This window comes from Copadichromis virginalis, linkage group LG7 (assembly GCF_057382275.1).
Source record: "Copadichromis virginalis isolate Kocher_CV1m ecotype Utaka linkage group LG7, C_Virginalis_male_GT1.1, whole genome shotgun sequence".
NCBI classification, from domain to species: domain Eukaryota; kingdom Metazoa; phylum Chordata; class Actinopteri; order Cichliformes; family Cichlidae; genus Copadichromis; species Copadichromis virginalis.
The window spans coordinates 70091000-70103919 of record NC_140624.1 but is presented as its reverse complement, the minus strand read 5'-3'; the positions used below and the strand labels follow the sequence as shown (position 1 = coordinate 70103919).

Genomic DNA, 12920 nt, shown 5'->3' with positions numbered 1-12920 from the left:
ATGTTCCCTCTCTCTCTGTTCCTCTCTCTCTCTCTCTTCCTCTCTCTCTCTGTTCCTCTCTCTCTCTCTCTCTGTTCCTCTCTCTCTCTGCTCCTCTCTCTCTCTCTCTGTTCCTCTCTCTCTCTGTTCCTCTCCTCTCTGCTCCTCTCTCTCTCTCTGTTCCTCTCTCTCTCTGTTCCTCTCTCTCTCTCTCTGTTCCTCTCTCTCTCTCGTTCCTCTCTCTCTCTGCTCCTCTCTCTCTCTCTGTTCCTCTCTCTCTCTGTTCCTCTCCCTCTCTGCTCCTCTCTCTCTCTCTCTGTTCCTCTCTCTCTCTGTTCCTCTCCCTCTCTGCTCCTCTCTCTCTCTCTGTTCCTCTCCCTCTCTGCTCCTCTCTCTCTCTCTCTGTTCCTCTCTCTCTCTGTTCCTCTCTCTCTCTCTCTGTTCCTCTCTCTCTCTCTCTCTGTTCCTCTCTCTCTCTGTTCCTCCTCTCTCTCTGTTCCTCTCCCTCTCTGCTCCTCTCTCTCTCTCTCTGTTCCTCTCTCTCTCTGTTCCTCTCTCTCTCTGCTCCTCTCTCTCTCTCTCTCTCTGTTCCTCTCTCTCTCTGTTCCTCTCTCTCTCTGTTCCTCTCTCTCTCTCTCTCTCTGTTCCTCTCTCTCTCTGTTCCTCTCTCTCTCTCTCTGTTCCTCTCTCTCTCTCTCTCTGTTCCTCTCTCTCTCTGTTCCTCTCTCTCTCTGTTCCTCTCTCTCTCTGCTCCTCTCTCTCTCTCTCTGTTCCTCTCTCTCTCTGTTCCTCTCTCTCTCTGCTCCTCTCTCTCTCTCTCTCTCTGTTCCTCTCTCTCTCTGTTCCTCTCTCTCTCTGTTCCTCTCCCTCTCTGTTCCTCTCTCTCTCTCTCTCTGTTCCTCTCTCTCTCTGCTCCTCTCTCTCTCTCTCTGTGCCTCTCTCTCTCTGTTCCTCTCCCTCTCTCTCTGTTCCTCTCTCTCTCTCTCTCTCTCTCTCCCTCTCTGTTCCTCTCTCTCTCTGCTCCTCTCTCTCTCTGCTCCTCTCTCTCTCTCTGTTCCTCTCTCTCTCTGTTCCTCTCTCTCTCTGCTCCTCTCTCTCTCTGCTCCTCTCTCTCTCTCTGCTCCTCTCTCTCTCTCTGTTCCTCTCTCTCTCTGTTCCTCTCTCTCTCTGTTCCTCTCTCTCCTCTCTGTTCCTCTCTCTCTCTGCTCCTCTCTCTCTCTCTCTCTCTGTTCCTCTCTCTCTCTGTTCCTCTCTCTCTCTCTCTCTGTTCCTCTCTCTCTCTGCTCCTCTCTCTCTCTCTCTGTTCCTCTCTCTCTCTGTTCCTCTCTCTCTCTCTCTGTTCCTCTCTCTCTCTGCTCCTCTCTCTCTCTCTCTGTTCCTCTCTCTCTCTGTTCCTCTCTCTCTCTCTCTGTTCCTCTCTCTCTCTGCTCCTCTCTCTCTCTCTCTCTCCCTCTCTGTTCCTCTCTCTCTCTCTCTGTTCCTCTCTCTCTCTGTTCCTCTCTCTCTCTGCTCCTCTCTCTCTCTCTCTGTTCCTCTCTCTCTCTGTTCCTCTCCCTCTCTGCTCCTCTCTCTCTCTCTGTTCCTCTCCCTCTCTGTTCCTCTCCCTCTCTGCTCCTCTCTCTCTCTCTCTGTTCCTCTCTCTCTCTGTTCCTCTCCCTCTCTGCTCCTCTCTCTCTCTCTGTTCCTCTCCCTCTCTGCTCCTCTCTCTCTCTCTCTGTTCCTCTCTCTCTCTCTCTGTTCCTCTCTCTCTCTGCTCCTCTCTCTCTCTCTCTCTCCCTCTCTGTTCCTCTCTCTCTCTCTCTGTTCCTCTCTCTCTCTGTTCCTCTCCCTCTCTGCTCCTCTCTCTCTCTCTCTGTTCCTCTCTCTCTCTGTTCCTCTCCCTCTCTGCTCCTCTCTCCCTCTCTGTTCCTCTCCTCTCTGTTCCTCTCCCTCTCTGCTCCTCTCTCTCTCTCTCTGTTCCTCTCCCTCTCTGTTCCTCTCTTCCCTCTCTGTTCCTCTCCCTCTCTGCTCCTCTCTCTCTCTCTCTGTTCCTCTCCCTCTCTGTTCCTCTCTCTCCCTCTCTGTTCCTCTCCCTCTCTGTTCCTCTCTCTCTCTCTGTTCCTCTCCTCTCTGTTCCTCTCTCTCTCTGCTCCTCTCTCTCTCTCTCTGTTCCTCTCCCTCTCTGTTCCTCTCCCTCTCTGCTCCTCTCCCTCTCTGCTCCTCTCTCTCCCTCTCTGTTCCTCTCTCTCTCTGCTCCTCTCTCTCCTCTCTGTTCCTCTCTCTCTCTGTTCCTCTCTCTCTCTGCTCCTCTCTCTCTCTCTCTCTCTGTTCCTCTCTCTCTCTGTTCCTCTCTCTCTCTGTTCCTCTCCCTCTCTGTTCCTCTCTCTCTCTCTCTCTGTTCCTCTCTCTCTCTGCTCCTCTCTCTCTCTCTCTGTGCCTCTCTCTCTCTGTTCCTCTCCCTCTCTCTCTGTTCCTCTCTCTCTCTCTCTCTCTCTCTCCTCTCTGTTCCTCTCTCTCTCTGCTCCTCTCTCTCTCTGCTCCTCTCTCTCTCTCTGTTCCTCTCTCTCTCTGTTCCTCTCTCTCTCTGCTCCTCTCTCTCTCTGCTCCTCTCTCTCTCTCTGCTCCTCTCTCTCTCTCTGTTCCTCTCTCTCTCTGTTCCTCTCTCTCTCTGTTCCTCTCTCTCCTCTCTGTTCCTCTCTCTCTCTGCTCCTCTCTCTCTCTCTCTCTCTGTTCCTCTCTCTCTCTGTTCCTCTCTCTCTCTCTCTCTGTTCCTCTCTCTCTCTGCTCCTCTCTCTCTCTCTCTGTTCCTCTCTCTCTCTGTTCCTCTCTCTCTCTCTCTGTTCCTCTCTCTCTCTGCTCCTCTCTCTCTCTCTCTGTTCCTCTCTCTCTCTGTTCCTCTCTCTCTCTCTCTGTTCCTCTCTCTCTCTGCTCCTCTCTCTCTCTCTCTCTCCCTCTCTGTTCCTCTCTCTCTCTCTCTGTTCCTCTCTCTCTCTGTTCCTCTCCCTCTCTGTTCCTCTCTCTCTCTCTCTGTTCCTCTCTCTCTCTGTTCCTCTCCCTCTCTGCTCCTCTCTCTCTCTCTGTTCCTCTCCCTCTCTGTTCCTCTCCCTCTCTGCTCCTCTCTCTCTCTCTCTGTTCCTCTCTCTCTCTGTTCCTCTCCCTCTCTGCTCCTCTCTCTCTCTCTGTTCCTCTCCCTCTCTGCTCCTCTCTCTCTCTCTCTGTTCCTCTCTCTCTCTCTCTGTTCCTCTCTCTCTCTGCTCCTCTCTCTCTCTCTCTCTCCTCTCTGTTCCTCTCTCTCTCTCTCTGTTCCTCTCTCTCTCTGTTCCTCTCCCTCTCTGCTCCTCTCTCTCTCTCTCTGTTCCTCTCTCTCTCTGTTCCTCTCCCTCTCTGCTCCTCTCTCCCTCTCTGTTCCTCTCCCTCTCTGTTCCTCTCCCTCTCTGCTCCTCCTCTCTCTCTCTCTGTTCCTCTCCCTCTCTGTTCCTCTCTCTCCCTCTCTGTTCCTCTCCCTCTCTGCTCCTCTCTCTCTCTCTCTGTTCCTCTCCCTCTCTGTTCCTCTCTCTCCCTCTCTGTTCCTCTCCCTCTCTGTTCCTCTCTCTCTCTCTCTGTTCCTCTCCCTCTCTGTTCCTCTCTCTCTCTGCTCCTCTCTCTCTCTCTCTGTTCCTCTCCCTCTCTGTTCCTCTCCCTCTCTGCTCCTCTCCCTCTCTGCTCCTCTCTCTCCCTCTCTGTTCCTCTCCCTCTCTGCTCCTCTCTCTCTCTCTCTGTTCCTCTCCCTCTCTGTTCCTCTCTCTCCCTCTCTGTTCCTCTCTCTCTCTCTCTGTTCCTCTCCCTCTCTGTTCCTCTCTCTCTCTGCTCCTCTCTCTCTCTCTCTGTTCCTCTCCCTCTCTGTTCCTCTCCCTCTCTGCTCCTCTCCCTCTCTGCTCCTCTCTCTCCCTCTCTGTTCCTCTCCCTCTCTGTTCCTCTCTCTCTCTCTCTGTTCCTCTCTCTCTCTGTTCCTCTCCCTCTCTGCTCCTCTCTCTCTCTCTCTGCTCCTCTCCCTCTCTGCTCCCCTCTCTCTCTCTCTGCTCCTCTCTCTCTCTCTCTGCTCCTCTCCCTCTCTCTCTGTTCCTCTCTCTCCCTCTCTGCTCCTCTCCCTCTCTGCTCCTCTCTCTCTCTCTCTGTTCCTCTCTCTCTCTGTTCCTCTCCCTCTCTCTCTGTTCCTCTCTCTCTCTCTCTCTCTCTCTCTCTCTCTCTGCTCCTCTCCCTCTCTGCTCCTCTCTCTCTCTGTTCCTCTCTCTCTCTGTTCCTCTCCCTCTCTCTCTGCTCCTCTCTCTCTCTCTCTGTTCCTCTCTCTCTCTGTTCCTCTCCCTCTCTCTCTGCTCCTCTCTCTCTCTCTCTGTTCCTCTCCTCTCTGCTCCTCTCTCTCTCTCTCTGTTCCTCTCTCTCTCTCTCTCTCTCTCTCTGTTCCTCTCTCTCTCTGCTCCTCTCTCTCCCTCTCTGTTCCTCTCTCTCTCTCTCTCTCTCTCTCTGTTCCTCTCTCTCTCTCTCTCTCTCTCTCTGTTCCTCTCTCTCTCTGCTCCTCTCTCTCCCTCTCTGCTCCTCTCCCTCTCTGTTCCTCTCTCTCTCTCTCTGTTCCTCTCTCTCTCTGTTCCTCTCCCTCTCTCTCTGTTCCTCTCTCTCTCTCTCTCTCTCTCTCTCTCTGTTCCTCTCTCTCTCTGCTCCTCTCTCTCCCTCTCTGTTCCTCTCTCTCTCTCTCTGCTCCTCTCTCTCTCTCCCTCTCTGTTCCTCTCTCTCTCTGTTCCTCTCTCTCTCTCCCTCTCTGCTCCTCTCTCTCTCTGTTCCTCTCTCTCTCTCTCTCTCTCTGTTCCTCTCTCTCTCTGCTCCTCTCTCTCCCTCTCTGTTCCTCTCTCTCTCTGTTCCTCTCTCTCCCTCTCTGTTCCTCTCTCTCTCTGCTCCTCTCTCTCTCTCTCTGCTCCTCTCTCTCTCTCCCTCTCTGTTCCTCTCCCTCTCTGCTCCTCTCTCTCTCTGTTCCTCTCTCTCTCTCTCTCTCTGTTCCTCTCTCTCTCTGTTCCTCTCTCTCCCTCTCTGTTCCTCTCTCTCTCTGTTCCTCTCTCTCCCTCTCTGTTCCTCTCCCTCTCTGTTCCTCTCTCTCTCTGCTCCTCTCTCTCTCTCTCTGTTCCTCTCTCTCTCTCTCTCTCTCCCTCTCTGTTCCTCTCTCTCTCTGCTCCTCTCTCTCTCTCTCTGTTCCTCTCCCTCTCTGTTCCTCTCTCTCTCTGCTCCTCTCTCTCTCTCTCTCTCTCCCTCTCTGTTCCTCTCTCTCTCTCTCTGTTCCTCTCTCTCTCTGCTCCTCTCTCTCTCTCTCTGTTCCTCTCTCTCTCTCTCTCTCTCCCTCTCTGTTCCTCTCTCTCTCTCCCTCTCTGTTCCTCTCCCTCTCTGTTCCTCTCCCTCTCTGTTCCTCTCTCTCTCTGCTCCTCTCTCTCCCTCTTTGTGCTGACAATCATCAAATATACAGTGGAAACCAGATATTTACCCTTCAGATCAAAACACTTTTTTAATTGTAACATCAAATCAGACTAAATGTTTATTTTTTAGATAAATATAAAAACATATTTGTTAACTTTAAGAGTAAAGAGAGAAACTGTCTGTATTTCTTAATTGTAAATGGCACCAAATTGTATTCAAACTGAGCCACACTTATGGAGCTCCACAGTTCTGTTCCTGGTGTTTTGTTGACATCTCTTGATGTTCCCATGTCACAGAAACAGGCTCTGTGTTTTGCCTTATATGCATCCACAGCTGTGCCACCAGTTTACTCACATGGACTCTACTAATTCCTCCTATTTGCTCTCCCTAAAAAGTCCCTTCATAAACTCCAACTTCTTCAAAACTCTGCAGCTCGGGTCATAACTTGCACTCCGTCAAGAGCTCATATTACCCCAGTTCTTCAGCAGCTTCACTGGTTGTCCGTAGAAACCAGGATAAACTTTAAAATCTTACTTCTTACATACAAGTGTGTCCATAAATCTGCTCCTGCATATTTGTGTGACCTGCTCCATATCACCACTGTTTCCCGCCCTCTCAGATCATCATCTTACCGTTCCATCCTCACACTTCATCACTGTGGGGAGCAGAGCTTTCAGTCGCTCTGCTCCTCGGCTCTCGAACTCTCTTCCTCCTGCACTAAGAAATATTGACTCCCTCTCTGTACTTAAGACACAGCTCAAAACACATCTGTTTAAACTGGCTTATTCGCTTTAATGCTGATTTTATCTGTTGTCACGCTCTGTTTTGTAATTTTAACTTATTTGATGTATTTTATCACTACTGTTCCTTTTATTAATTGTGTTCTTTGTAAGGTGACCTTGGGTTTCTGAAAGGCGGTTAGACGTTATGTAGCAGAAAATGGACCCAACAGCGATTTTATTAGAAAATTCCAACTACAATGTACGAGCAGCACTTGGTGACAGTGGGAAGGAAGAACTGCTTTTTAGCAGGAAGAGAGCCAGGATCAGGAAGGGGGAGGTGGAAATAGAAGAGCTTGCTCAAACTGAAAATCATCAGACTTTCACAGTGTGTGTGTGTGTGTGTGTGTGTGTGTGCGTGTGTGCGTGTGTGTGTGTGTGTGTGCATGTTTAGATAGTTTTGTGAGGACAGAAAATTGTCATGCCACAATACTTGTGGGGACAAACTAGGGATGGGTATCGAAACCCGGTTCTTGTTGAGAACCGGTTCCTACTGTTTCAGTTCCTTGGAATCGTTTGCCATTTTTGCAAACGATTCCCTTATCGATTCCAGTCGCCCCGAATGACGTCACCATGTTGCGGAGCGTCATTTACCTGGCAGGAAACACGGCGCCTAACACTCAAAAGTTTGGTTACACTTTACGAGAACGGATGACAACAGGGCAACTTGCAATACTTGCAAAGTAGATATTTCATTTAAGGGAGGAAACACTACGAATATGCAAAAGCGTTTGCTCACAAAACACACGATGACCTTAAATGAATGTGTCATGAACCGAAGTTCCGAGCGTAGGCAGGACCCAGTAGCAGAACACACACACTAGGGTAGGAGCGAATAAAGAAAGTAATTTTTATTGCAACTAAAGGTGTCCCGTGAGGGTAGCCAGAAAAACAACGTATGAAACCAGAAGAAACCGAGGGACCGCACAGGGAACGCCGAGAGCGGGGCTGTGAGAGGGGTGATAGCCGGGCCGAGTGAACCAGAGGGGGGTGGAGCTCCAAAAGGGGTCGAGACGGCGAAGCTGAATGTGAACCAAATCTCAGGCGGACAGGTGGACAGGTGGACAGGCAGGTGGCTCGAAAACAAAAACACGCCGAGTTGTGATCTGGGTACACAGGGAAAAAAAAACAGTGTTAGGTCCAATGGAGAGTTTGTCATACGAGTTCTTTTCCCGCAGGCGTACGTTACCGCTGAGAGGCGACTACGGACTGGCGTGGAGCAGCAGGTAGGGCAGGATTAAATAGTCCACCTGGTGATCGCCTGGGATGGGATGCAGGTGTGGGGTTAGCAGCCACGCTCGTGGGCGTGGACATCCCAGCAGCACCCCGGACGCCGGGCCGCGGACCATGACAGAATGTCGTGTTTTTAATTCGCTCCGGACTCGTGAATCTCAACCCAACAGCAGCGGTAACGTTTGCACGTCCTCTCCCGTTAATGCGGCAGGTAAATAATCAACTAACAGCATATTATGTTAGCGCGATCTGCCTTATTACAAACCTGCCATTACTGTGCATTTAGTGACCATGATGAGACAGAGTCTGGCTCAGATGCTGGCAGTTCTCGCTGCAGTCTGCCGGTAGCGTCTCCTTTCAGGCAGGATAGACGAACGTCACCGAGCAGTGACTCAGTTTGTGGTCAAAGGTTTGCACCCGTTTGCCACAGCAGATGATTTTCAGTAAGTGTGTTTAATTGTAGGCGGGGACATTACTGAATATTCTTGTGTAATTGCTACTGAATAATTGATGTTATACTTTGTTATTGCTACAGAAGAATATTTATTTTATTATTTTACATTTACAATTTTTTTTCCTGGGGACCCTGTGACACCCCATTGAAGAGCCGTAGGCTGGATCTCTTGAGATCTCACTGTTGGGTTTGTAAGGCCATGTTACTCCTAAATGTCTGTCTTGTCCAAAGAGAAGATATAAAACAAAGTTCTAAGCTAATCAACCTTAGTGTTCTCCTTTTTTTTTTAAAGAATCGATAAAGAATCGAATCGTTAAACAGAATCGAAAATGGAATCGGAATCATGAAAATCTTATCAATACCCATCCCTAGGACAAACAGTCATTATGGGGACAAAGTGCTGTCCCCATGAGTTTGAAGACTTTTCTGAGACTCAAAATGTGGTTTTAGTGTCAGGGTTACAATTAGGATATGGTTAGGTTTAGGGTACGGGTTAGGGAAAGCATTATGTCAATGTAATGTCCCCACAAAGATAGTAAACCAGACGTGTGTGTGTTTTCAGACGGCGCTTCACTGGGCAGCCAGGCACGGCCGTGAGGATGCCGTGGACATGATGCTTCACTCTGGAGCCGACGTCAACGTCAGATCAGTGAGTGTGTGTTTGGTGTGTGTGCAGCGCTCAGGACTGATGTTGTTTATAAACTGCACATTGAAGATTAATCTAAGAAACTATCAGGGCTGAACTGAAGCGCACGTGTACAGGAGAATCAGTGTCAGTCTGCCAATAATACATCAGCCTAAACCGCCAAAATAAAGGCCTCTGCTTCTCTCACATATCAGCGCCTCACTGCAGCTGTACTGCTCTCTCTCCTTCCTGCCAAGCCTGCAGGGGCTTTATGACTATCCAGTTAAATCTCTCGCGCTCTCCCTTAACCTCCAGTTCAGTGGACGCCCCATGAGGCCTTTCCCCTCCAATTACTGCATCGTGTGTGAAGTTCAGAGCGTTAACCTGCTGACGAGTGGCAAACAGGCTGGCGTTTTTCAGCCGTCACCCTCCTCCTGCTTCTGCTGCAGCTCACCGAGGAAAGCTCGCTCTTTAATTTGGTTTAATTTAAGCCCTAAGGTCATTTTTTACAGCAGTTTTTAAGAGTTTAATTCATCTCAAAACACCAGTCGCAGATTTGAAAAGTGATTCCTCAATAAGAAAACAAATCAGCACAGAGACGTAGATAATGATAACCTCCTGATACCTGAGCTGCGTTCAGCTATAAAACAGGAAGTCCTTACTTCATTGTAAAGTGTTATCGCCTAAATGTAATCTGCACTCGCTGACAGCCTGTGGGAATCACTCAACTCAGTTTTAACCGTCACCTTGACGTACTTTATATTGCAAGGTAAAGACCCGACAATAATACAGAAAACCACCAATCACATGACCCCCTGCGAGCAAGCACTTGGTGACAGCGGGAAGGAAAAACTCCCTTTAACAGGAAGAAACCGCAGGAAGAATCAGATTTGGGGAGGTGTGGCCTCTCCCTCCGCCAAGGCTGAGCCCAGCCACCCTCCACAGGAAGCTCATCACTGTGGTGGTCACAGGCGAGGGTGGGAAGGACGATCCAGCTGAGGACCAGAAGGGCGGTTGGGGGGTGGAGAGGCTTAGCTGCAGACTGTCCCACTGTGAGCTGGAGATCACCACCTGATGAAGCAAAGAGCCTCCACCCCTTCACTGACTCCGCCGGGCCTGACATCTAGGTGATGGAGCAGAGACGTGACCCAGAGCAGTCTGGGTGGACCACCACGGAGACCCCGCCACCGAGGAGTGGTTTAAGTAACCCTGTGACCTCACCGGGCTCCCTCTGCAGAGGGCGTGTTCACTCGCTTCCTGCAGGTTTTACTGGACCTGCATGGACGGGATGGATATCACACCGTGGCACTAAACATCCTCATGTGAAGCTGGAAAACTTTAGAATAAGTCCCAAAGCTGAACTGAAAAATACTCGATTACTTTGAGGGCAGTTGAAGAGCAGAGTCCTCCAAACCACAGGAGCCAATCACAATCCTCCGAATCAGAAGAGTTAAAGCCGTCATTTAACTAGACGAGTTATAAACTCCACGGCCACAGACGGAGCAACGAGAGGGAGAATAACCCATATTTGTGTCAGCAGATTGTTCCCACTTCATTCCCTCGTAAATGCTTGCGGCGCGTGTTTGTTTCTTTTCTTTCACAGTCAATAAAAGAGAGCGTGCGCAGAGTGATTTTTAGTGATTCAAGAGTGATTCAAGAGGGCCAATGTTGAGATTACTTAATGGCTTCCCAGACAGCCGTGGGTCCAGAGAATTCAATTTAGCATCTGCCTGTGTGAGCGTTAATCTGCTGCCTCCGCCCGCCGCTGCCGATCATGTGCACACAGGAGATAATGTTTCAGCCTCAGCAGCACAAAGCGGAGCAGACACGTCACTTATTGGCTCCATAATTACATAATTAACTTTTGTCTCTGATCGTTAAGGAGGTAATGGCTCTGATAAAAAGGCCCTCAGCTCGAGCGGCCAGCAAATCAAAAATCAATAATCCATAGCACGGCATCGCGAGCCGAGGAGCGCTCGCGCTTCAGGTAACGATCTGGAGGCTTCGGCGCTTCGCTGATGGATGTTCCTGCAGCCGCGTAAACGCTCGCCTCGGTGCTGCTCCGAGAGGAGGAAACAAGGCCGATTTAAACTGTGCGCTGAAATACAATTATTATTCATTTCATGAATTAAATGAAAATAAATAAAACCGCTTTTATTCATTCAAACAGATTTCTTGTGAGGACACCTGCGTGCTTCTGTCATGCCGTAAAATCACGGCTGGATGAGAGCGGGTGGTTAATTAACTGTGGAGGAAACAGCAAAGCCCCAAATGTCAGGAAGATTTTTGTGAATACGAAAAAAAAGCTGTTTCCCTGTTAAATATGTTGAATTTTCATATTAGACGTAAATGTGGGACAAAGTAGCCAGGTCACCAGGGGTGGCTCTACAGGGGGGCAGCTGGGGGGCAGGTGCCTTATAGCTGCCTTAGAAGAGATTATACAATCACCAGTATTAAAATGTTTTTGCATGCAGGGGATTTTCACTTGCTTCCTGCCGAGGTATGTGCCCCCCTTCTGGTCACACAAACAAGAGCACAGAGCAGCTAACAGTGCTTATTCACAGATAATAAGAATAAGAATGACTTTATTTATCCCGAGGGAAATTCTTTTGTAGGGATGGGTACCGGTGTCGGTTCTGACATAAACGGTAGTAACCAGACCGAAAAGCAGCGCACATTTCGGTGCTTTATTTCGGTGCTTTTTTTTCCTGAGCTGTGATACACTTTAGATTCTAGCCAATCATTTTACGTTTCCGAGGATAGTAGGCGGGTCCAGGTACGTACGTTCTTTTAGAGCAGAGCTACAGATTAAAAATGTCCAAGGCGAAGCGGTCAAAGTCTGGCTGTACTTCACAGCAAAAGATGCAAACTCAGCAGCAACAAGTGCTTTAAGCTGATACTGTGATGCTGTCAAAGGAGGTAACACCTCGAATCTGATGAAACACCTGGCGACGCATAGCGTTTTTTTAAAAAGCCGAGAAATGCGCCGTATTTGATAGCTTGCTGCGAGACCTCACACCGAGCACATCTACTGCGGGTGTGGTGCCTGTTATCGGACCCGGAGCAACATCCCCCAAAAACCCGAAGAATGGAGTCCTGGCCCCTAGCCCTGCCGGTGTAGCAGAAATGATGACGGATGATGATGGCAGCAGCCGTTCTTCTCTGCGTGAGTAGCTTAATGTTGTTCGTGTGTAATTTACGTTGAGTAGGCTAACCATGTTATTACATTAATGCATGTAAGGTGAACTAGCAAACATCATCATAGCTACATGCGGCTGTCTTCTTGTTTGATGGCAGATACTCCCTTCACCCTGGCCAAAAAGGCTAAAATGACCAAAGAAAAAGAGGGAAACAGCTAAACATGAGAGGTTTTTGGACAAAGTTTGTGTTTTTTCCATTGTTTAAGCACTGCTTCCAGCCAAGAGTGATACCATATATGCCCCATAGCTGCAGAAAAGGCTAACATTGTTATCTTTTTACAAAAAACAGCTGAGCATGAGAGGTTTTAGGACCAATTTTGTGTTCTCCATTCTTTAAGCACCGTTTGAGCACCGGCACCGTTTCAAAAGTACCGATTTGGCACCGGTATCGGATAAAACCTAAACGATACCCATCCCTATTCTTTTGTCATGTACATGTTCAGAGCAGCAGGAGAGACAGAGGAACAGATGAATAAGATATACAATATATACAATATATACAATAAGAATAGTAGTGTACAGTAATATGCAGTAGGATAGTGCAAGACATAGTATCAAATAACTCTAACGAAGTAATATATATAACTCTATCCTGGAGAATAAATAACTGAACTATCAGTGCAGGCGATTCTAGAAAGTGACAGTAATGTGCAATAGAATAAAGGGAGTAGCAGAGTATGATGGGGGATGAAACAAGGTACTGTTGCACGGTCTGAGAGGGAACAGAATAACATTGGTAAGTCTCAGGAAAATCACCTACAGAGTGAGGAAGAGATAAACAGTCTTATTGGATTTACTGTGGCAGTCAGTTCTGCATTTCGGGGCGATGAGTCTTTTGCTGCGTTTGCTCCGATGGTCCATCATGGGGGTGTGCATGGGGTGACAGGGGTTGTCCATGATGGAAAGATAACCAAGAAACGTCATCAAAGCTTTTTTTTTACTTCCAAAGAAACCTTTGAGCCATCGATCTTTGAGTCCGTTAGCTCCACACTCATTTCTCCTGCTCAGATTGTCCCCGCAGCTTTAACGATTGTTGGTGTTTGAGCCCACGATCGGTCACTTCCGCTCCAGGACGTGTTCCACTCGACCTTCTTGTTCATGATACCGTTGATTTTCACTAACCTGCCCACGCCTCCAAACCATGCTGGGATCTCTGCTGTGGATGCAGCTGCCACAAAGATCTTTGTGCTCCCTGGAAACTCGGAGGTGTTCCTGGATGTTTGCAGGCCTCAGTA

At 49.0% G+C, this 12920-nt stretch overlaps 1 protein-coding gene across 1 annotated transcript in view; it reads left to right on the top strand.

Moving 5' to 3' along the window:
* The window catches only part of LOC146706796 (uncharacterized), a 378960-nt gene that overhangs the window by 354923 nt on the left and 11117 nt on the right, over positions 1–12920 (top strand). The window contains exon 7 of the mRNA XM_085465048.1: positions 8423–8509. Coding sequence (XP_085321174.1) covers positions 8423–8509 — 87 coding nt within the window. The remainder of the gene's footprint in view (positions 1–8422; positions 8510–12920) is intronic.